This window comes from Micromys minutus, assembly GCF_963924665.1.
Source record: "Micromys minutus genome assembly, chromosome: 1".
NCBI classification, from domain to species: domain Eukaryota; kingdom Metazoa; phylum Chordata; class Mammalia; order Rodentia; family Muridae; genus Micromys; species Micromys minutus.
Window position 1 is genome coordinate 158,498,497 of NC_137969.1, and position 24,023 is coordinate 158,522,519.

Below are 24,023 nucleotides of genomic sequence, written 5' to 3' on the forward strand. Positions count from 1 at the left end.
ACAGTGTTTAGTAAGATCTGAAGTGAATCTAAGACCATAAATTTCATCTGAAAAGTACAGTTCATGATTCATTGATTTACTGTTTGCCACCGCGGCAGAGCAGATGCCTTAGCGTACTGCATGTTTTCTTACGGGACAATGGTAATTGGATACTGAAGCCATATGAATGGAGATAATAAAATGTTAGCTGGATATTGAAGCTATGAATGGAGGTAATAAAAGATAAAACTAGACTAATGGAACTTTATTCACATTGGGAGTAGTCTCAGTTCATTCTTTGCTAACTACTCATAAAGTTATCAGAGCATACAGTTTTCTATAGTAATTCTTTAAAAAGCTAATTTTTTCATGTTTTTTTTATCTTGCTGATTTACTAGAGTAACATTAGCAACAACAATGGAATAAACAGTATGATAAAAAAACATCATGGTGGCTTTAGTTAAAAACAGAAAATTGAGGTGACTAATGCTGATAATGTACTTTACACAAAGATATATTCTTTAGAAAAATCAAAAAGTGATCATTTGTCAAACAAGCCCGTCCAGTTATCTTCCTTAGATTCTTTTTAAATCTGTACATAGTTTAATTGGCCTTTTGTCTGCCTTATCTTACAGTGTGGGAATATGGATGACTCTGTTCTTCAGTGCCTTTTGTCTCTGCTAAGCTGTCTCAACAACCTCTTCCTCTTACTTAAGGTTATTTTCTAATATCTAGCTTCCTTTTTTTTTAAAGTTACTTTACTGTTTTGTTTTTTTAAACTGGACTATTCTTTGCCTTTATCTGATTATCTTTGTTTGGAATAACGTATACAATAAAACCTCTTTTTCCTTCTGTTTGCTCTAATATGCTTCTGCTGTCTAAATGCCTGTTTGAGTCTAATGCCAGAAATTAGGAAGACTGTCCACAGGTCCTCATTCATGAGGAACCCAGCTGCTTCCCTCACATTAACCCTGTGGACTGGGTTACCTATGGGGTGATTTGGTAGATCACCATATCCCTTAAGTTTCTACTTCCTTCAGTCTAGGGTAGGGTCATGTCTTGTGTGCACCAGGCTGTGTCCTAATGCAAATGTAAGGGAAAAAATGTAAAGAATCAGTAGTAGTATAATATCATTGCCTGCCAAATCTTGTATTCTGACATAATTACACTTGAGATAAAAATTAATACATGTAATCATATGTTTTGCAAAACACAGACTATTCAAAATAGTCAATGAAGTCCTCCTTTAGTGTAGTTTAAAGACAGGTGATTTATATGAAATACTTGCCTACCCAACTACTCATTGATAAAATGAATGCAATAGGCAGTTCCTTATATATCCCACAGTAACTACAGACCCACTTTTTTGAAAGGTAAGTCAGACTGCAAAAGGAAATAGCAGCAGGGTCCCAAATATTAGAACATGACTGACAAGGTTATCTGGTCTTAGACGTTTGCTACAGATCATATGGAGACTAAAGTGTGAGTTCTTCATTATAAATGTGTCCAGTGTGGATCTGTGGACTGTACTCATCCTACAATATTCTGATTCTTCCCGTTAGCATTGATTCTCTACAGGCCAGCAGAAGACTCTGTCCTGCTTTACTTTCTTCCTTCTGCTTCCTGCCTTCTAGTTTTTCACTGCTTATTGATACTTTGACCAGAGGCAATGTAGGACACTAACGGGTGTGAAATCTGTTAGTCAGTGGCTAGGAAACTTGACTGTGCTTACAGAAAGCAGGAAAAGAAGCCTTTTAGTCATTGCTGTAAGGTGATACAGAGGGATCACTTAGCACAATGGTGAAAACTTCCATTGACTCCTGCAGCAGGGTCCTCTGAGGACCACTGTCTCAGTTGCAGTGGGTCAGCAGTGGGTGGGAATGAAGACAGTTACTGCTTCTTAGGCACCCTGACAAGAATAGAAGGCAGGAGGCTGAGAGATGTTAAATGAAGGGACAAAGAACACCAAAGGATGTGAAAGGAAGGATGGGGGCTGATTATACTAGGTATGAGACTTATAGATCACAGCCCTTGCTTACATGTTCACCATGCAAAGGGCCTATGTAAAAAAGCCAGATGTGGCACACACACCTGTAATCCCTAGGCTAGGGGCACTAGAAGGTAAGGGACCTTATCTCAAATAAAGTGGATACTATGTCAACCATGTGCCAGGGTACAGGAGAGCCCCATGCCTAGGAGTAGTCAGCCAACATAGGCTGGACTCCATAGGGTTGTTTGTTTTCTTTCTTTTTAAAAGAGAAAGAGGATATGAACTTGGGTGGGTAGAGAGTTAGGGGATGAGTTGGGGGAGGAGGATGAATATGATCACAATACATTGTATGAAATTTTCAAAGAATAAATTAAAAACATTATTGAAAATAAGGTGGAGGACATCTGAGAACTCTGGTCTACACATACAAACACATGTGAACACACACACAAAAGAAGAAAAATTAAGTGAATGAAAAAAAGAAAAGAAAAGAAAGAAATCTGGAGCATAGATAAAAGAATTCCTTTAAAAAGAATTTTCCACAGGTTGGAGGATAGGTCAGTGGGAGGGCTAATCCTAGTTGGGGTGTTTAGGAAAAAGAATGTGTGGGGGAATTAGGAAATTGAGAGGGGGGCCTAAAGTAGGTGGATAATACAAGCATGAGAGAAGAAAGCAATGTGTTGAGCAGTGTTAAATGTCTATTTTATTCCAGGTCATGAGTTTAAATTGAAGACTACATGCCTAATTCTATGATTTTCCTTTACTAATTTACAGCTGCTTAGATACAAGCACAGACATGGCAAGTGAGATTGGTTCAGCTTCATAGAGGTTTAGAATTTGAGCAGACATTGGCTAAGATGGAAGGGAAGGGGGTTACAGATTGTAACATGAGAATTATGACAAAGATAAACTCTGAAATAGTAACTGAGTATAAAAGGATCCTAGAGAAAGTGGTGCTGACTAAGAAAGGGAATGCTAAAGCCAACGGAGTGGGGGGTCTCAGTGAAGCTGAGAAACCCTTGAAATGGCAAAAGCTCAGAAGCCAAGAACTTAGTATGAAGAAAAGGGTATTTGCCTAGTGGTTGTTCTGTTTTTTATGTTAATAGAACTCAAAGCATATTAATAAGAATGTCCCATTAAGAAGCACTTAAAAATTCTGACCTCAGAATTAGGTTTTGATTGGATCATCAACATAGAGGTTAAAGACAGTAAATGAAACTCAGTGTCTGGTGATGAGTAAGTAGGTGATGATGAAATAGCAGGCACACAGGCACAGGCAGGTGCAAAGTTTTCTCAGCCCATGTGCTATACAAATACCTTTGCTGTTCTTATCAAAGTGTTGCACAAAATCCTTAAAATATCTAGTGTGATTTAAGAAAAAAAAAAAAAAAAAAAAAAAAAAAACAAAAAACCAACAACAACCTAACCTACCACTATTGACTCTGAGTAGTAACCAAGGAAGTGCTTTTCTACAGAAGGAAAACTGAATCTGCCAACACCAGAATTGTTAGTGGTACCCTCCTGCTGGGTAGGGGTAATATGTGTGTCAGGTATACATCTTCTCTCCAAGATGAGGTACAGTAGCAGGAAATGTGTACTTGAAGAACTGCTTTGAGGCATGGTTTAGTAACTTTGGTTTCTGAAGCAAAGCATCTTACCCATGTTTATGCTGTGGACTTCTGTCTAGACCTCATCTCACATCTTAAATGAGGGACTAGCAGTGTAACCCAGTGTTAAGGCACTTGCCTAGCATGCACTTAGCCCTAGGTCCAATCCCTAGCACTACCATATATATTAAAATATAGAAGTTTAAGTATATGTGATTCTATAATTATGAATTAAATAAGATCTAATGACAGATATACTGTTTTTAAGTTAAGGTACCAAGTAATCTGTAACTACAAGAAGATCTTCGGTTTCTATTTTTGAAAATGTCATAAATATGAGTAATATGATGATTTATTGCTTACATTTGAAATTAATGAAAATGCTGGATTTCAGATAGAAGTTAGTGAAAATAAAAATTAATCTTGGTCCTAGTCCATTCATGACTTCTGAATTCTCCTAAAAAGAATTTTAAAACCTTAGAAGCACATTGGCCCTTGGATTAAAAGCTGTTGCGCTATAGTGAAGGCTTTGGTGTGCTCATTTTCTTGTCTGCTTTTTTCTGTCAGTTACAGAGATTGAGATGAGGATTCCCCACTTTGCTTATGCATTTGTCTCTTAATTTTGCTTTCTTACAGATTTTGAGGCTATGCTGCTAGTGTGAGTAGATTGTAAATTGTCGTTTACTGGTGGATAGGCTCATCTGTCACAATAGCTCCTCTAGAGATGCTTCTTGCCTTAAGGACTAGTTTTTCTGCCTATAGTACCACTATAATCCCAGCATTGGGAGACTAAGGCAGGAAGTCTGCACGTTCTAGGCCACCTTGAGCTACAAGTGACTCAAGGTGAGTCCAATTTGGGCTACATAGTAAGAACCTGTACAATAAAACCCAAAAACAATCAAACAAAACAAACAAAAAAGTGGAATAGGAGACCTGGGAGATAACTCGCTTGGCAAAGTGCTGGATGTATGGGTATTTAACTATGAAAACCTGAGTTTAATCCCAATTTATCAATGGGAAAGTCTTCACATGGTGGTATGCTTATAAGCCCAGTGTAGGAAGTAATAGATACCACATAGAAGGGGAGGCAGAGACAGTGTTATCCCCAGGGCTTTCTGGCTAGCCAGCCTATCCTAATTGAGCCCAATGTCCTAGTGAGAGGTCCCGTCTCAAAAACAAGATAGAGAGCCCCGAGGAAAGCCACTCAAGGTTGACTTCTGGCCTACAAGCATGTGTTAATATAGATGCACAGAAGCATGCACACCACACCCCCACCCCACCCACCCCACACACAATTCTTTCAAAGATAATGTTTCCTGATAAGTTTCCTGCCTTTCTTTTGCCTTTTTGGCATGGAATACCCTTTTCTACCTTATTTATACACTGTTATATATTTCATTTATATTCTATCTTTTATGTAACATAGCTATAGTTTATCATTTCAGTTTTATATTTAATTGGAGTAGTCTGTTTAATAAAGTTACTGACAAATTTGGACTATAAAATATTTTTTCTGTTATTTTGACTCATCTATTTTATATTTTTCTTACCTTGCTCTTTTTAGTACATTATTTGTTTACAGTTTCCTGCACATATATAATATGTTTTGAGCATATTCCCTATGCCTATCTGCCTATCTGTTTACAGTTTCATGAACATATATGATATACTTTGAGCATAGGCCACCACCATTGTCCCTCTTGTACTTCCTAAAAAGTCTCCTTGCATTTTTAAAAAGCCTACTTCATTTAATTAGGATTCTTCCCGAGCATGGGTGGGGAGTTATTTATTTAAACTATGGCAGTTTAACAACGGTTACACCCATCTCTTCCTTAGCAACTGTCTGTAGTTTCCTCTGGGAGGGAGAGGAACTGAGAAGTTTTTGTGTTAACTCTACCTCTTTCTTCTCCGCGACCTAGTTTTACCTTCCTTTATTTTTCTAGTAGTGAATATCCTGGAGACTACAGTCTGCACCCCTGATTTATTTAGGATCAATATTAATCTGCTGGCTTGTATGTGCGTGTACCATGTGCATGCCCAGTGCCTACAAATACCAGAAGAGAATACCAGATTCTCTGAAAGTGGAGTTGTAGGTGGTTGTGAGCTGCTGAGTGGGGGTGCTGGGAATCCAATTCAAAGCTTCTGAAACAGCAGCCTTAAGTTCTGAGCCATCTCTAGCCTGTTTTCTTAGTTTATTGACTTCTAATATACATATTTTTTTGTTAAATATCAGCCAAGCTTTTTATATAAAAAAATTGACAGAAATAACTTGGATATTCATTTATGATTTGAGATACAAGGTCACCTTCTTTCCATAAGTGATTTCCTTTTGCTTTTGGCAAACAGAGTGGAACAAATCATCTTAATTCAATTACTGACTGAGCTGATTGAAAGCAGGACTGATATACTTCTGTGGTGGTTTGAATGAGAATGCCCTCGTAGGTTTATATGTTTAAATGTTTGGACATTGGTTGGTAGAACTGCCTTGATCAGGAGGTGTGGCTGTGCTGGAGGAGGTCTGTCTCTAGGAGTGGATGTTGAGATTTCAGAAGCCTAGACCAGTAGCTAGCTCATTCTTCCCACCACCCCTCACTCACCTGTGCTCTTGCCTCTCCCTCTCCTCCTTTTCTCCCTTGCTCTCTCACTCCCTCCCTACCTCTTTCTTTGCCTTCACACTTGTAGATCAGATAGATGTATATTCTCAGCTACTGCTCCAGAATATGTCTGCTTGCCTAATCCATGTTCCATACCATGATGGGAACAGAATGTAGCTCTCTGGAACCCAGAGCCCCATACTTACTCCCAAATCCTGAGAGGTCCATGATAGACAATCAAAATATGCAACTCTAGCATGAGGTTTTTTTTGGCTGCACCACTTTGAGCTCCCAACGAATCCCAGGTTTGTACACCCGCCAGAAAGTATCTTGGATCCAAAAATGGAAAACACACGTGCCAATTAGTCTTAAAATGTCTTAGCTAATTCAATGACTGGGCGTTCCTAAACCTTCCCTTGCTACCCCAGGCCCGAAAACTGCCATTACTGTGTGGCCTTCCTCTTCTTCTAGAGTCCTTTTGATTCTCCCTGTGTTCTACCTGGGAAACTCTCAGTGTCTCACCCTGTGCTCACTCATTGACCACTGGCATCTTTATTGATAGATCAAAAACCAATTAGGAACAGGACCCTCAACCTCTGGACATGCAGATTCAAAGCATTCGGACTAATGGACCTTACAGAATTCCGGCTTGTTTACCCCAGCCCTTCCCAGAGGTGGATGCCCTGCTCAGCTACTTAGACACTGCTTTCTGTCAGCTTCTCAGATGGGTGGAACGAGGAAGCACTGGGTGTTGAGTACCTGTCACCTTTCTCTGATTTACTCTTTCCAGAATCTTACCATCTCTGGTGCCTTGACAGTGTCCCAGTACCTGTAAATGAGTTTCTTTTATATCTTATTCAACTTCCTAGTTCTTGACAAAACTTGAAACTATAAGAATTACTCACCCTGTGCTGGGAGAGGTTCCAGTTATTAGACTTTTTGTCCTAAGTTAGCCATTGGAAGAAGGCCCATTTCAAGGACTCAAGGCTTAAAACCTTGGAAAGTTATTGTAGCTCAATCTTAAAGGATAAGTTGGAGGATAATGTTACACAGCTTAAGATCATACATTAATTTGGTTGTTATTTATATTCCCTCAAAGTGTAGAAGTCTCTTAAGTCCTGGCTTCCACCACTAATAGCTAATACTTATTGAGAATCTAAGCATGAAGCCTGCAGCACTATAAGCACTTACCTGGATTAGTTACTTTTACCTGAACAGCAGCAGCTCTGTGAGACACATTCTGATTGGGAAACTAGATCTTTGATGACATAATTCAAGTATAATTGACAGACCTGACTCAGACTTGTGTGAACTTCTCCTAGAGGCGTGCTTCTCCATGTAACTGCCACACTCTTGTTTTTCAGTAGATTTTTAGAGACAGAAATAACAAATAAAATTATGGAATCTAAGAGCTGTGTAAGACTTAACCCGATCACAGCATTTTTGTAAGTCCCAGACACTTGGACAGCTTCAGTCACCACACTACCCTTAGGCCAGGTACACAGCACAGTTGCTTTACCTCTGGCTTAATTTGGTTCTGGAAATATACAGGTTTTCCTGGTTTTGGTTTAGAGTTTTGTCACTAGGAGGATGAGGGGATACCATACATTAAAAAAAAATTAAAATTAACTAAAATATATTCAGATATTGTCTACCTCTCTCATTTACCATTAAATTTCTCTTGATTATTTTAGAGTGTTCCCTCCATTCTTTTCTCCCCCCCCCCCAGTTTTGGTTTGTTGATTGATTATTGTTTTCTCTTTCCTTCAGCCTCTTTCTTTCTTTCTTTCTTTCTTTTTCTTTTCTTTCCTTCTTTCCTTCCTTCCTCCCTCCCTCCCTCCCTCCCTCTCTCCCTCTCTCCCTCCTTCTCTCTCTCTCCTTCCTTCCTTCCTTCCTTCCATCTTTCTTTCTTTCTTTCTTTCTTTCTTTCTTTCTTTCTTTCTTTCTTTCTTTCTTTCTTCTTTCTTTCTTTCAAGTATTCTGTAGATTCAAAATAGTTGCTATTGAAAGATAGCCAAGATGTGTGAGTGGGAGGCTAGCTTCTGGGAAAGGCTGTTCCTACCACACTGAGCAATGGAATTGGAGACCAGGTTCCTGGGTCCTCAGCTCTACCTCACTGTCTAGTCTTTACCTCTGTGTTTTATGTTGACCTCATTTCTGTCAGTCCTGTCCTTTCTGGGTAGTAAGGGAGTCAGATTTAGTTTATCTCAGTTTAATGAGCCAGAAAGTTCTCTTTATAATAACTAATCAAGGAGTCTGTATCCCAGAAAAAAATTCTGACCCAACTTGGATCATATTCATGTCCTTTTGAGCAGTCATTCTGAGCAGGGAAATGAGTGCTGTGGTCTTTTAGACCAAGTGTAGTGGCTGCTTCTGAATGGAAATACAAGAAACACTAAGACTTGCCAAAACCACATGTCAAAAAGTCATTGTGTAGACTTGTGATCCTAGCACTGAGAAGGTAGAGACAGACTTAGCCAACCAGCCCAAAGTACTAGGCAAGTTTCAGGCCAATGGGAGGTTCTGTCTCAAAAAACAAGGAGTTTGGTGCCTGAGAAATGACACCCAAGTTTGACCTTGACTTCTGGCCTACACCATACACACACACATGCACACACACTTCACACACCTACACATATACACTTAACAAAATTTTTCTTTAAATGTTATTACAAACAAATATTTTATATTTTAATGAATTGTATCTTCTATCAAAAGTAATACTTCAAACAATTGGTTTATTAAATATTTTATGATCTTTATATATGAACTGATGCAGAAATAGATATTTGTCTTAGTAGATGCATGAAGTACTTACTGTATTTAAAACTTTGATAGCATGTGAAGAGGTTTTTTAAACTTCTAAATCTATTAAATTTAATTATACTTGTCTTAGTAATTTGTTTTTAATGCAAATGCTATATTATTAAATATGACTAAAATATGTAGGTATTGACTTATTTGTATTTTATCCTTAGGAACTCAGAGAAAGCTATAATACACAGCAATTAGCCCTTGAACAACTTCATAAAATCAAACGTGACAAATTGAAGGAAATCGAAAGAAAAAGATTAGAGCAAATTCAAAAAAAGAAACTAGAAGATGAGGCTGCAAGGTAATTAATATCACCCTGTATTGTAGTATACTACTATTAGATGGATGTGTCATGAGTGTATTGTATATTACTATTAAAGCTCTGCTGAGCAGTGGTGATGTGCACCTTTAATCCCAGCACTCAGGGGCAGAAATAGGCAGATTACTGTGAGTTCCAGCACAGCCTGGTCTACTGAATGAGTTCCAGGACAGCCAAGGCTACACAGAGAAACCCTGTCTCAAACAAAACAAAATAAAATTTTAGCTTTTGTTGCACATTGCTTTTGTTTATGAAAATTTAAATGGAATAAAGTATTTTTAAATACTACTCAGATTCCAATTTTATAAATTCAATTATCCTTTTAGACATTAAGTTGCATTAACCAATTATATGGTCTACTAATGAAAGATAAGGACGTGGGAGTCAGTCCTGGATTACGATTCTTAGTCTTCCCTTTACTATTTGAGGGACCCTAGCAGACAGATCATTTATCTTTCTAAAGCCCAGTTTCTCTATTTGAAAATCAGAGAGAATACTGTTTACCTCATAGATAATTGTAGGCTTTAAATAAATAATGTAGCTAGAATCACATACATCTTGCACACTGCACATAATGAGCCCTCATTAGTTCTCTGTCTCTCCAGTAAATCTGTCTGTTCCCTGGAAGAGCATTAAAAAAAAAAAAAAGCCATGAACTAATATCTTGGTGCTGCTAACATAATCAGTCATCTCTACTTAGAGCAGAGGGGTGGGTGGGGACATCTGAAGCACAGCCCTTTCCTTTAGCAGCTGTGAGGAGCTTTTGTCTTTTGTCTGTAGAATCCTTTGTTTCTCCAGGGCCAGAGATTAGTGTGATTGGTAAACAAATATTAGTGAGCCAGTAGTTCTCTTCCTTGGTAAGAAGCAGAATAGTAATATCTGTGGAAGATGTAACAGACACCAGGGAGCCTCTGTTCTTTAGTGGCCTAAAATGACCAGTGGCAACACATGTGGAGTGACAGCTTTTACGTGATGTGGATCTACTCTGGATTCTTCCTCATGGGTCCTCATTTATGTAGTCATGGCCAGTTACAGAGCATTCCTGTCATTCCAGGTACACTCTATCCATGGCCTCCTAGCCAGAGATATTAGAATATACTGAAGGCAGGGGCTCCGTCAGTAAAGGCTTGCATTGCAAGTATGATGACCTAAGTTTGAGCCCCATAATCCAGGTAAAAATGTGCTGGCACATAGTTCCAAATCACTGGCCAGCCAGTCTAGCATAATTGGTGAATTCCAAGCCAATGAAAGACGCTTGCCTAAAGAAGGTGGACAGGGTTTTTAAGGATGACACCTAAAGTAGTGTTCTGGCTCCTACCTGCACACATACAGGCATGAGCACACACACGCCTGCATGAGCACCTGTATACATAAATACAATGCACATGTATGGCCATGAGAGCACACATACACACAGAGAAGCATGAACACACATATATATCATTTTTAAAAGAATAATGTAGAAACAAAGAGTGAAATTCTTCACTTGACACTTCCCTTGTGCCATTTTCCATTGCACAAAGAATCAATGCAGTGGTCGTGCAGTCATGATAAGGACTTTCTGTGGATACAAATAATATAGACCTTATCAGTCCAGAGCTTCATGTTCTGTAGCTTGACTTCTTGGCCATTTGCCCAGGTGTGTTCCTTTTCTTCTTCTAAGCTATTGGTAAGTTCGGTCTTAATATTTTAGATGAGGCATCGCCTGCTTTTGGACTAGTTTTTACTCACTAGCTTGCCTAAGATTACTCAAGAATCTAATTAATTTCTTGAGTTTATGATACTATAATAATCAAGTCAAGGCCACCAGCTCATCCCTTGCTTTGTATTCACACTATCCTATCTAATCCCCCTCTAGGGCATTAACTCACAGCTGTGGATAGGAGAACAGGCTTCTAGAAAGATAGCCTACTTTTTATATTATCACCTCAAAAAAGTGTTTACATCCACTTAGCCAACAGCACTCTTCCTCCTCCTCTAGGCAGGTTTCTATAACATGACAGCTGAGCAGTAGAATTAATGTGTATTACAGTTCTCACGCACATTCATATGACCTCATTAAGAGAAAGTTGCCACTTCTACATTTAGTGCTTCCCTTAAGCCTACACTCTAGCAGAGTAGCAGAGACTGCTGGGTACATTCCTGGGATTGCACAGCACTTAAACCCCATCACAATGAGAGCCTTGGTTTATTTTTGAGGTCTCTAGTCCTTAATTGCTGAAGAAATTTAGAAATTCTGGGTAATTAAAAAAGTGGAAGCCTCCTAATTGCTTTAAACTTTGTAGTTCTGGTTTGTTATTCTGATATGTAGATTTCACTCAGAGTTGTGCAGAGCTTCTTGAGGAAGTATGCTTTGGTAGGATAGAGGCTGAAAGATGAGTCCCCGGATCCATCTGGCCATAGTCTCTGCTACTCTGATGAAACTGAGGCTTAGGGAATCAAAGCCAGAGGCAGGGCTTGTGAGGAGTCCAGATAGGAAGAAGCCTCACACTTGCTCTGTGCATCCCTTCCTGCTTTATCTTGGGCTCAGAGGGAACCTGAAGTCGACAGTGTTCCCATTTGTACACTCCAGCACACCTCAGTCTGAGTCTCTCTTTGGCTAACTGGTTTCCCCTTCCCCAGCCCTCAAGCATTTCCTTGATGGTTCTCCAGCCAGTGGGGACCAGATCTTCCAGTATACCTGTCAGTTGTTTTGGTTTTGGTGTCCCACATATTAGGATATTATGTAAACTCTTCATTTCTCTCATTTAAAAGGAAAGCAAAGCAAGGAAAAGAAAACTTGTGGAGAGAAAGTATTAGAAAAGAAGAAGAGGAAAAACAAAAGCGACTCCAGGAAGAAAAATCACAGGACAAAACCCAAGAAGAGGAACGAAAAGCCGAGGCAAAGCAAAGTAAGGATGAAGGTAGACCTGCTAAGAGCAAACAAAACAAAAACAATGAATTGAAAGATGCTCACCTTTAAGTTAGTAAAACCTTTTACATTGAATGTGTGAAAAGTGTATACACATGTGGGAACTGAGGGTAGGAACTGCAACACAACACAGCAGACAGGGTGCCTTTGTTGACTCAAATAAAAGACAGCCTACAGTTTTCAGAATAAATGCAATCTTAAATATTTACTTTGCTTACCAGTGTAGCTGAGCTACTTATTTGACTGAAACAGTAATAGAATTTTAAGTCTTTTTTTCACATGAACTTTTCTTAGAAAGTATAATTCCTCATACAGTCTTGAGTCCATTCTAACAAACTTCATCAGTACATCTGCTTTTAGTAAGTAAACCCTTTGGATAGTGATGCAGTTTGCTCATGTTTTTTAACAAGATAGTTTTAAATGTATCAAGTCCGGTATGTTTGTGAGTCTACAGATGTTCTTCGCCCAGTCCTGTTACTCTCTAGTCTCTTGTGACTTCCCTTGTGACATTCTTTGTCATAGTCTCACCTCCACGGATGTGACCACGTCTTTCCCCTGCTTAGATGCCTTGCACTGTACACAGCTTGGCCTGCTGACTTTCACCCTCCCTTGGATCCATGCACACGCCTCAGTCTGTGAGCCCTCACTTGTCAGCTGCCTCCCATGTCACTGCCGAAGAACATTCGTCTTTGCTTTATATTAACTCTAAGTAGTCATGCTACCTGGATGCTTACCAGTCTAACTCAAGCAGAACTGTGCTATCCTGTTTGATGCCCACTTCTGTTTTCTATTTTAATAGCTCTTTATTGAGTCATAATAAAAATGTATATAATCTAAAATAACAAATTATGGGAATTATCTTTTCTTCAGGTGAGACAGCTGTCACTTTGGTAAATTATAGAGCATTGTACCCCTTTGAAGCAAGAAACCACGATGAGATGAGTTTTAATTCTGGGGATATAATTCAGGTAAGAAATGAAAGCCTTTCTGCTCATGAAAAAGCTAATCACAAAACATTGTGTTAATGTTTTCTATATTGTTAACTTTGATTTTTATATATTTCTAAACACATTTTTAAACATTATCTCACTTAGCCCTTGCAGCATCTCTCAGAGATATGGAGATGTACAGGGCAGTAATTACTGCATAATATTACCAAAAAGAAAACTTGGACTCAGTCAGTTTCTAACTGTCAGCATTGCGGTGACAGTGCAGTGAAGTGTGTCTTTTCTTCTGCGTCTACTGTTCTTCCCACCCTGCACAGCAGCTCTCCATATCAGAAAACATGCACTGCCTGTGATGTTTAATAAAGGAACCGTAGAATTCTGAAGAGCTATTATTTCCTAGCAGCTATTAAAAATGTTCTGTAATCTTGACTGAATTTAGGCCATTTCTTCTTGGAACAAACAGTCTGTGCTGTATTCTTATAACCTATGTGAGACTAATGAAAAAGGAAATATATAGAGAATCAATTACACAATTTTATGATATAAAATGCAAACTAATTTATAGTAACATAAAAGACCAGTGTTTCCCAGAAGGTATGGTGAGGGGCAAGAAAGAGAACTTAGAATGAAGCAGGAGGAGACTGTGGGTCGTGGGTGCCTTATTAGCCTATCAAAGGCATATAAATACAACAGAACATTATATTATCACTATGAAGTATTTGTTAATTACATCTCAAAAAGCAGTTTTTAAGAACTGGAGGAAAGGAATCAGTAGAGTTGGGCAGAGTGCAGAGTGTAAAGGATGGGAATGAATTAAAATCCAGTGAACGATACATGTGCGTGACAATGCAGTGACAAAACCCACTGCTTTGTATGTGAACTTCAAAGATGAATTTGAAAATTCTAATGGTGATGCAGGAGTTGGGGGAGAGTGCCATCTTAAAAGCAGGGGAGGAGGAAATGGGATAGAGGACTCGCAGAGGGGAAACCGGGAAGGGGGGATAACATTTAAAATGTAAATAAATAAAAAATAAAATATCCAATTTAAAAAAGAAAATGGAGATGAAATACAGTTGGCAAGTTTATTTATTCATTGAAATAAGCAGATGTGTGATGTACAAGACAGAGTAAATAAAAACTTAGGGACAACTAAAGAGATACATGTGATACAGAAATGCTGATCATGCCAGTATCAGAAGGAGTGCATAGACATAAACAATACAGCACGATCGTGTTGGTTACAACAGTTTCTCTTTATGGGAGATCAGTGCTTGGGTTGGAGCAGCTTGACCAAATCTGAGTGTGAGTAAAGATTGTAACAATATATGTTATACAGAGAAAGGTGCTATTACTTACTGAAGATGGAATTTTTAAAAAGAACTGTTTTTAGGGTGAAGTCACCAATTTCACCATAGATATAAATTAGAGATAAGAACAGATTTTTCTTTATAAGAGCTTCAGTTTTTGATGGTAAGAATAATAGCAATCAAAGAAGGAAGCTCCTGACCCTCCAAGCCCAAGCCAAAGTGAACACCTTGAAAACCAAGAAGACTGTGCCAAAAGGAGTCCACAGCTACAAGCAGAAGATGCTCACATCACCCATCTTCTAGTGCCCCAAGATGCTGTGGCTCTGGAGGCAACCCAAATACCTTCAAAAGAGTATACACAGGAGAAACAAGCTTGACCACTATGCAGTCATCAAATCCCCCAACAACCAGTCAGCCATGAAGAAGACAGAAGACAATAGCACACTTGTGTCTATTTATGTCAGGGTCAGCAAGCACCTGATTAAGCAAGCTGTAAAGAAACTCCATGGCATTGATGTGACCAAAGCCAATACCCCGATAAGGCCTGACTGAGTGCAGGAGGCACATTTTCAGCTGGTACCTGATTATGGTGCTGTGGATAACAAAATTGGAATCATCTAACCTGAGTTTAACTGGCTAATTCTAAATATACACTTTTCCCCACCATTACAAAAGAAGAAATGAATAGCAATCTGAGCGCTTAGGCCTAGGACCAGGGAGATGGGCTCAATCTTAGACTCGAGATGGGTGTTCCCAGATGATGTCTAGGTGAAGATATTGTGCAAGGAGTTGGAAGTTTAAGATTGTCTCTTTGAGAAAGTAGTTCATCCTGAGATTAGAGCTTCAGGATTCAGTATCCTGTAAGAGCACTGACCACATTCTAGGAGCAGGTGGGCCTGTTCAAAAGTGTATAGTACAAGGCAAGGTAACCAACCATGAACTTTGAGGTGCCGTCACTGCTGAAGGCAGAAACCAGGAAGGGCCGTAAACAAGGTGAAGTTGGAGGCTATTATACTATAGGAAAAAGAAAAGTATTTAAGGGGAAAAAAAGAAATTGTTTTTTTACCACTTAGAAAATAGTACCCAGAGGTTTTCCAGTTCAGCTAAGCACCACAAAAGTGACTAATGGTAGGATATTAAAAGTTTACAAGAAAGAAAATATAATCTCAAAATACTGTATAAGTAAGATATGAGGGGTTTATAAAGCTGTAACATTGATGTTAATTATACTTGAATAAAAATTATATAACAATATGGATAGAGTAAGAAAGTATGATGAAAGAGAGGTGAATCTTTATTTTTTGTAATCAAAAGCTAATAAACATTTTTTAAGGACTGAAATAAATCCAAGAAGTAAAAGTATAAATAATATTTGAATCTAGGCATAGTGGCTCAGAACTATAATTGTCATAAGCAGATTGTCACAATACACACACATATACATACACACACACACACACACACACACACACACACACACACTCACACACACATATATGGAGTAAGGAACTAATTTTTTGGTTGTAAACTGTATATAATGCTACTTTCCCCCTCCTTGGTTGTAAACTGTATATAATGCCTCTCTGCCCCTCTGTTCCTCTGCCTCCTGAGTGTTGAGATTAAAGGCACACACCACCATGCCTGGCCACATGTATTACCTTTAATAAAATTTTTAAAGATAATCTGTTCCTAATGAGAAATAGAAACCCAATAATTTGTAAGAAATGCCTTTTTATTTCAAATGGAACTAATTCTGAATCTGAGAATGCTGTGCAATAATCTACCCTTTTGTAGATGTATGAATTCTAAGCCCTGAACTCTTTGTCTTCTTCTTAGGTTGACGAGAAGACTGCAGGAGAGCCTGGCTGGCTTTATGGTGGTTTTCAGGGAAAGTTTGGCTGGTTCCCGTGCAACTATGTAGAAAAGCTGATGTCCAGTGAAAAAGCTCCGTCTCCTAAGAAGGCCTTACTTCCTCCTTCAGTGTCTCTTTCTGCTACCTCAACTTCTTCCCAGTGAGTTGGGAGCTGGCAGTGGGTGAATGTAGCTTGTGTGTAAATGTGAACCTGTAACTGGGTCATCCTGATTCTTGATCATAGTTTTATCTGGGCTGGCACTTTCAACATTTCAGTACTAGAACTGAGTGAATGAACGTATACTGCACAAGTGTCTCATCTACAAATCCTATTTAAACAGCATATAATAGACATGTGGGTAAGCTGGTAGTACTTTATTAGTTTCTGGATAACTAAGTATACTTACGTTAAAGTTTTACACCTGTAGGCAACTTTGTTCAAATCAACCAGCACCAGTGACTGATTATCAAAATGTATCCTTCTCAAACCTTACCGTTAACACCACGTGGCAGCAGAAGTCAGCTTTTACCCGCACTGTGTCCCCTGGATCTGTGTCCCCTATTCATGGACAGGTAAGTTGTCTGTACTTTCGTGTGCTCTATTGTTTGCTTTGCTCTAGATTCCGTACGGAGGCATCCATCTTTCCCCTGCTGTGCAGAGCATGGAGCTGGTCCACAAAATACACAGCATAGCAACAAAAGCAAGAGAGACCTTGTGCCAAACAAGATGGAAAGGCAAGGAGGCAAGGACTGACTACCAGAGTTGTCTTCTGAGAGCTCCACACTCATGCTGTGGCATGTAATCACACACACACACACACACACACACACACACACACACACACACACGCTGACTCTAGCTAGGAATGGTGGTGCACACCTTTCATCCCAGCACTCAGGAGGCAGAGGAAGGTGGATCTCTGAGTTTGAGGCCAGCCTGGTCTACAGAGTAAGATACAGGACAGCCAGGGCTACACAGAGAACCCCTGTTTCAAAAAGTAAACTAACCAAGGAACCAACAAACAAGCAAAAGACGAGCAAAGCAAACTCTAGCAGTAATGTGAAGGGAGAATGGCAGAAAACAGACCGGGCAGGGATAGTACTGTTGTAGCCAAGTAACAAGTGGTACTGGTGAGCCAGCCAGAGGAATGAAAATATATGGGAAGGAAACTGGATTTAGAAAAATATTAAGAATTGGCATAAAATAATCTGTTGAATGTGGATAGTAAAAGGGAAATTGAAGTTACAGTAGTTCTTTAGGAACCGATGGCTCAACAGTTTGGAGCAGTGTGCAGTCCTGACAACTGGGAATCAGATGAAGCACTCGTAGGACAAGCTGAGTTTCCTACAAACGCCTGGAACTCCAGGCCCCTGGGCTTGGCACACCGTCCAGCCTTTGCCTGTTCATAGGCACATAGACAAAAGACAGACTCTTTTCAAAGTAGTTTTTCAGAGACCAGAGAGATGGGTCAGCAACTAAGAGCATGGATTGCTGCTTCCAGAGGAACTGCATTCTGTTCCTAGCACCCATGTCTGGTGGCTCACAACTACACACAAACACACACACACACACACACACACACACACACAAGTATGTTAAAATATTTTTAAAACAATAACTTACGTTATTAGCATGAACAACTGAAAGAACAGTAATATAACTCATTCCCAGGTAGATAGCACAGGAAGAAGGTTTAGGGTTTTAGAAATTATTACATTCAGGGACACTAAGACAACCCAATGGGAACAACATATTGATGTTCACATCTTGAATGCAGAAGATAAAGTTACCCTGAAATTATAGATTTTAAAACCCACAGGCATAAATTAGATTATTCAGGAAAGTTATACTAGAAACATGAAGAAATAGGCTTGACAGAAGGTGAGCTCAACTTAGAGCTTCAGAAACTAAAGGACTTTACTTATGTTTCCACTGGTCAGTGAAGGAGTAATATGGTTGTGAGGTTCTTTGGCTTGATATTATTGTCAATAACCTCATCTGGAAGATGTTCCTTAGAATGACAGGACAGCACCTAAGTCACAGGTTAAGGGGTGACATCAGAAAGCAAGTTGATGGCTCTCTGGGATGTAGAAGAAAGTGGCGAAGGATAAGTGTGGGGAGACATGCTGGGGAAGAGCAGGGCTGGGCCACCGCTGGAGGGAGTGAGATCAGTGCAGTGTGAGTCCACAGTGGACCTGTGAAGGGATGAGAGTCGTGGTTGGTGTTAAGAGGAAACAGCAAGGGAGATACTGAGTGTGATCATCCTCCTGGGGTAACCCACAATGGGTGGAAGTCATTGGGGTGGAGGAGAGGAAATAATCGCAGTGACAATCCATCTCATTTGATGGGTTCATGAACACTTCCCTGAGCATGCCTAACCAGTGTGGGTGATGAAGTGGCCTGGAACTCATGTGGCTGTGTGTCATTTTAAGTTCACAGATTGGCCATGTTGATGTTCTCTCTGCTATATACTAGAAATTAGAAATCATGATCTCCGTGATCTGTTTTTAAGTTTTAGTGGCTTTGTATCCTAGGGGCAGGCTGTAGAAAACCTGAAAGCTCAGGCCCTTTGTTCCTGGACGGCAAAGAAAGAGAACCACCTGAACTTCTCAAAGCATGATGTCATTACTGTCCTGGAGCAGCAGGAAAACTGGTGGTTTGGGGAGGTGCACGGAGGAAGAGGATGGTTCCCTAAGTCTTACGTCAAGATCCTTCCTGGGAGTGAAGCGAAGCGAGGAGAGTAAGCACAGCTATGTACTTATGGGAGTTGGATGTTGGTATCCTCATCACCTATGCCAGAGGGTGATTCCTGTTGTGAAAAAATTGCTTCATGTTTGTATCTGTTTTAGATCTTTCATTCTGCATCATTTGTGATCTTTTCAAAATACTCAGTTCTTAGATCTTTGTTTTCTTTTTACCACAAGACCAGTGAGAGTCCTTACATACTCCAAGCATGTCTCCATTGTTCTCTGAACCCTTTCTATATGTGATAGGTTTTTCACTGAGGTCTTGCCCTTTCAGATTGGAGTGAGTATTCCCATGCCTGGGCCTCTGGGGCTCTTTAAATATAACTTCCCTATTGTTCATAGCACTTCTTTATAGTTAACTGACTTTTTTGACCATATTCCCTATTAAGTCATAAGCCCCATGAAACTATACTCTGTCTTCTTCAATCCATTTTTCCATGGTAACTGCTGTCATCTTAAGGAAGCATGAATGAACAGGTGAATGAAATGTAAATACACAAAGTCAAAAATCTAGTAAGACCAAAATCTTAAGCCAGCAAGAGTGCCAGGTTGCCAGCTGGCTGTACCACAGGAAGTCCATCCCACTGCCGGCTGTGGGTGATCGCGCCCACTGTTTACATGGAGGGGCCTGAAACAGCGCAGTCCAATATGAGGACCCCAGTCTTGGAAATCAAGAAACTCACGTTCTAGTCCCACTGTCCTCACCAGCATATTTCATATTCAGATTTCTCATTAAATGAAAAATTAAGCTAAACTATATGACCCTTTAGTGCTGCATGGCCACTTACTAGTATTTAGTTCAGATGCAGAAGTTAACTTCTCAGATTGACCTGGAATTTGGCAAGATGAAGTAGTAAAAGTCACAATACATACTTGGCATTTTCACACTACAACATTTATAGCAATTATTTTATTATTCAGATAGCATATTACAAAGAAAGATTAAGCAAACTATTTGCCTATTAGGAGGTTTTTAGGAAAAGGATTATTTTTATATTTTAAGATGTAGTTAAACTAATCAAATAACATTCATATACATACATATATATATATAGTTGTACGTGTGTATAACCTATAAGCCAAGCCAGTTTCCATATGTGCTTTGAAATGTGGTATTTATAATTAGACAGTTCTTAATCTCGGAAAATTTTGTATCTAAGTTTATATCTAGTGTGTGCATAGAAACAGAGTACTTGATGCTGGTAACCTCCTGTAGTCCTCAGCTCACCTTCATGGAGCTTTTGTTCTTATGCGTATGTATGTATGTGTCTTATTTCTCTGTTTGATTTGCTAGGCCAGAAGCTTTGTATGCAGCTGTAAATAAGAAACCTACCTCTATAGCCTATCCAGTTGGAGAAGGTAAGTTTCTGGCAGTTTGCTTTAAAATAGGAGTTTATTTGAACATTTGATGTTCTAATTTTTTTATGTTTTTTGAGATTATGAAAAAAAGCCTGCCCCTCTTTACTTCAGAGAATACATGACTGAAAACCCTCGGCATATTTAGAGTGGTACTACAGAAATAAAGCACGGGCTGGGATGATGGCTCAGTGGTTAAGAGCACTTACTGATCTTGCAGAAGACCAGAGTTCCATTCCCAGCACTCATTAGACTACGCATATCTGCCTGTACCTACAGTTCTGGTGCCTTTTCTGGCCTATTCAAACACCCCACACAATTTGCATACACATTTCGATTCCTTACACACACACACACACACACATACACACACACACACACACACACAAATAATAAAAGTAATCAGGTGTGATGGTGCATGCCTTTAATCCCAGCACTGACAAAATATGAGGAAGGGCTTCTCACAGAAAAGATAATGTGCCAAGACCTGAGAGGAAATGAGGTCACAGAGAGGCTAGTGCCATGTCTGCACTGTTCGCCAAGTGTGAGGAGAAGAGTAGGAAGGCAGGAAGGAGAGCTTGGAGAGGCTTTATTCACTGGTATTTACTTAGACCCGTAATTATGTTAAGTCAGCTGGGCACAGGGACTCCAGGAATGGGAATCACTGGGTTTCAGAGTATGTTCTGCTCTCTCTACTTACTATAAAATATCAAATTCTGTGTTGACAAATATTTATAAAAATAGAACAAAAACAAAATAAAAAGACTTCAAAAAAATCAGTTGCTCTTTCTTCAAAGTAGTAGTAACCACAGGAATAAGAATCAAAGAGAATCTAAAACTGGAAAACTGTCACATGAGGTCCTTCAGTAACAAAGACTCATTTAGCATCTGCTTGGAGCCAAGCACTATGCTAGGAACCAGGGCCTTTTGCCAAAACATGATGTTTCTGTAACTGTACAAAACAAAGAACAAAGAATTAAGCACACTGGGGTGTCTTACATCAAAGGTTTAAAAGATTGTTTTGACTCCATTTTAAGTGTCATTCCATTATTTTTAGAGATTCTTTATGTCTGTAGTTTAGGATAATTATTTTGTTACCAAAAAAAAAAATGGTTGATAAAGCAAGCACACATTTAATCTCAGCACTGGGGAAGCAGAGAGTTCTAGGCCAGCCAAAGCTAGCTGCATAGTGAAACTTTTATCTCAAGCAAAAGTAAAAGATTGGCTATTGCTACTCTGGTTGCCACTGAGTCCTCTGTCCCTGCAGCCTAAGCAATAATCTTTCCTTTCTTTCACAAAATAACAGCAGTTGAAAAAAAATGTGAAGCCCTTGGTAAACGTTGTTAGCTTTCACCTAGACAGTTGTTAACTAATGACTTCTATTACATTTTCTACCTGGAGACCATGTTTAAAGTTCTGTAAGTGACAAGGTCTTTTACATCTGTGGTCTTACAGTCTGAACCATTTGCTTTCCTTGTTGCCTGCAGAGTACATTGCACTTTATTCATACTCAAGTGTAGAGCCTGGAGATCTGACTTTCACTGAAGGTGAAGAAATACTGGTGACCCAGAAAGATGGAGAGTGGTGGACAGGAAGTATTGGAGAGAGAACTGGCATCTTCCCATCCAACTATGTCAAACCAAAAGATCAAGAGGTAATGGGTTTTGCATTAAAGCAAAAGCATTGTTATTACCAATAAAGATACATGGTAATACAGAAATCTATGTTTTTAAAGGAAACAGTCCCAGTTAGAAGACAAGGGGCACAGGATTCCATAGACTGGTAAATCCTGTCAGCTGTTTTCCTTGAAGTGACAAGCATGCTTAGTTCATTTTCGAGAAAATGTTTACTAAACCCAAGTCTAAATATTTGTCTGTCAGTTCTTTAAAGTAAAAATGTCCTATAAAGGCATTTAATCATGGAAATTCTTTTCCTTAGGCAACTGTCTATGGTATATAATAGAAATGTTACAAGTACATTGCTGTTTCATCAGATGGATTAAAGAGAAAAGTACGTTCAGTTGAATGTAGTGGTACAGGCCTATAATCCTAGCACTTAGGAAACAAGAGGCAGAAAGATCAAGGTCTTCCTTGGCTACAGTAAGTTCAGGCTAGCCTGGGCTTCGTGAGACCCCGTCTCAACTGAAAAACAGATGTATAATCAAAGTTAAGAGTTGGGGTTAGAAAGATGGTTCAGTGGTTAAGAGCACTTGCTACTTTTAACAGAGGACCCAGGTTCAGTTCTCAGCACCCATATGGTAATTTACAATCACCTCTAACTGCAGTTCCAGGGGATCTGACAGCCTCTTTTGACCTCTGTTGGCACCATGCACTTGATGGCACATACATGCAGGCAAAACCCTCATCCACATAAAGTAAAACTATAAAATGTTAAGAGTTTCTGTCCAAGGACATTCTCAAGTGGAGCTAGCTTTGTTTACAGTGAGTGCCAAATTATAATGTGCTTTGATGCTGCTAAGTCATTGGCACTTTCCCCACCATTGTGACTGTCCACACAGTGAAAAGACAATGTTTTTATTCCACAGACTCCTGAGTTCTCCGAGGCCTGAGGGACCTGTGAACCTATGGTGTGGTAGAACCAGGCAGTTGGGCTTAAACCTTCCTCTGCCACTTAGAGGCTAGATGACCTTGAACAGTTGTTTTGCTTGTTAGGGCCTCAGATTCATTCTCTGTAAAATAGTGACAGCCGTGATTATGTAGCAAGGTTATTTTAAAACCAAATAGCTGAGTGTCTATAACCATGTATAACAAACCTGTTCCATATACTCACAAATGTTAGTTTTGACTTCAGACCATCACTGTAGCTGTATTTACTAATACAAAAGAAAACCCTCTTAATTCCTCCCTTTATTTTTATTCAAACTCCTAAAAATAATAAATATAGCCAGTTCAATTTATTTTTTGTTATTCTACAGTACTGGGGATTGAACCCAGGGCCTCACAGATAGCAGGCTCTCAATCATTGAGTTACGTTCTGTCTATAGTCTATCCTTTAAAGTCAAACAGAGTCATAGTTGTTACCCATGATATGAATTTCTTCTTAAATCAAAATCAGTCTTTTTATGGAACAAATTATAATTATAAATAGATAAACATTGTCTCCTATTCAGCAACGTGTACAGATGAAACAAGTTCTCTTTAGAAAACAAGAACAAAATTTATATATGCCTTCATATATCCTCAACATACATGTTTTTCTATACTTGGCATTAATGCTAACCCCATTCATAAATTGAGTAGCCTGTAAGCTAGCAAGTTAGTCATCAGAGAGGAGGGAACCTCAACTGAGAACATGCCCCAGTCAGATCAGCCTGTGGCAAGTTGGCCATTTCTTGATTAATGATTATTGGGAGGGCAGCCCATTGTGGGAGGTGTCATGCCTGAGCCAGGTAGCTCTGGTGTAGGAAAGCAGGTTGAGAAACAAGCCAGTAAGCAGCACCCTCATGGCCTCTGCACGTGCCTCCCATGCTTGAATTTCTGCCCTGACTCCCCTAAGTGATGGACTCTTATCTAGAAGTGCAAGAAGAAGCAAACCCTTTCCTCCCCAAGTTGCTTTTGATCACAGTGTTGTATCATAGC

General features: G+C 39.4%; 1 protein-coding gene across 7 annotated transcripts in view; it reads left to right on the forward strand.

Moving 5' to 3' along the window:
• The window catches only part of ITSN2 (intersectin 2), a 115,463-nt gene that overhangs the window by 49,557 nt on the left and 41,883 nt on the right, over nucleotides 1–24,023 (forward strand). For 6 of the 7 annotated variants that reach the window (XR_013975111.1, XM_080920295.1, XM_080920296.1 and 3 more), the window contains 9 exons: nucleotides 615–695; nucleotides 9,149–9,285; nucleotides 12,058–12,194; nucleotides 13,085–13,182; nucleotides 16,305–16,480; nucleotides 16,749–16,893; nucleotides 18,856–19,061; nucleotides 20,363–20,427; nucleotides 21,912–22,078. Coding sequence is in view for 6 of the 7 variants with exons in the window: in XM_080920295.1 (XP_080776421.1) it covers nucleotides 615–695; nucleotides 9,149–9,285; nucleotides 12,058–12,194; nucleotides 13,085–13,182; nucleotides 16,305–16,480; nucleotides 16,749–16,893; nucleotides 18,856–19,061; nucleotides 20,363–20,427; nucleotides 21,912–22,078 (1,212 nt within the window). In the remaining variant the exon portion in view is untranslated. The remainder of the gene's footprint in view (nucleotides 1–614; nucleotides 696–9,148; nucleotides 9,286–12,057; nucleotides 12,195–13,084; nucleotides 13,183–16,304; nucleotides 16,481–16,748; nucleotides 16,894–18,855; nucleotides 19,062–20,362; nucleotides 20,428–21,911; nucleotides 22,079–24,023) is intronic. The other variant, XM_080920298.1, reaches the window with a different exon arrangement.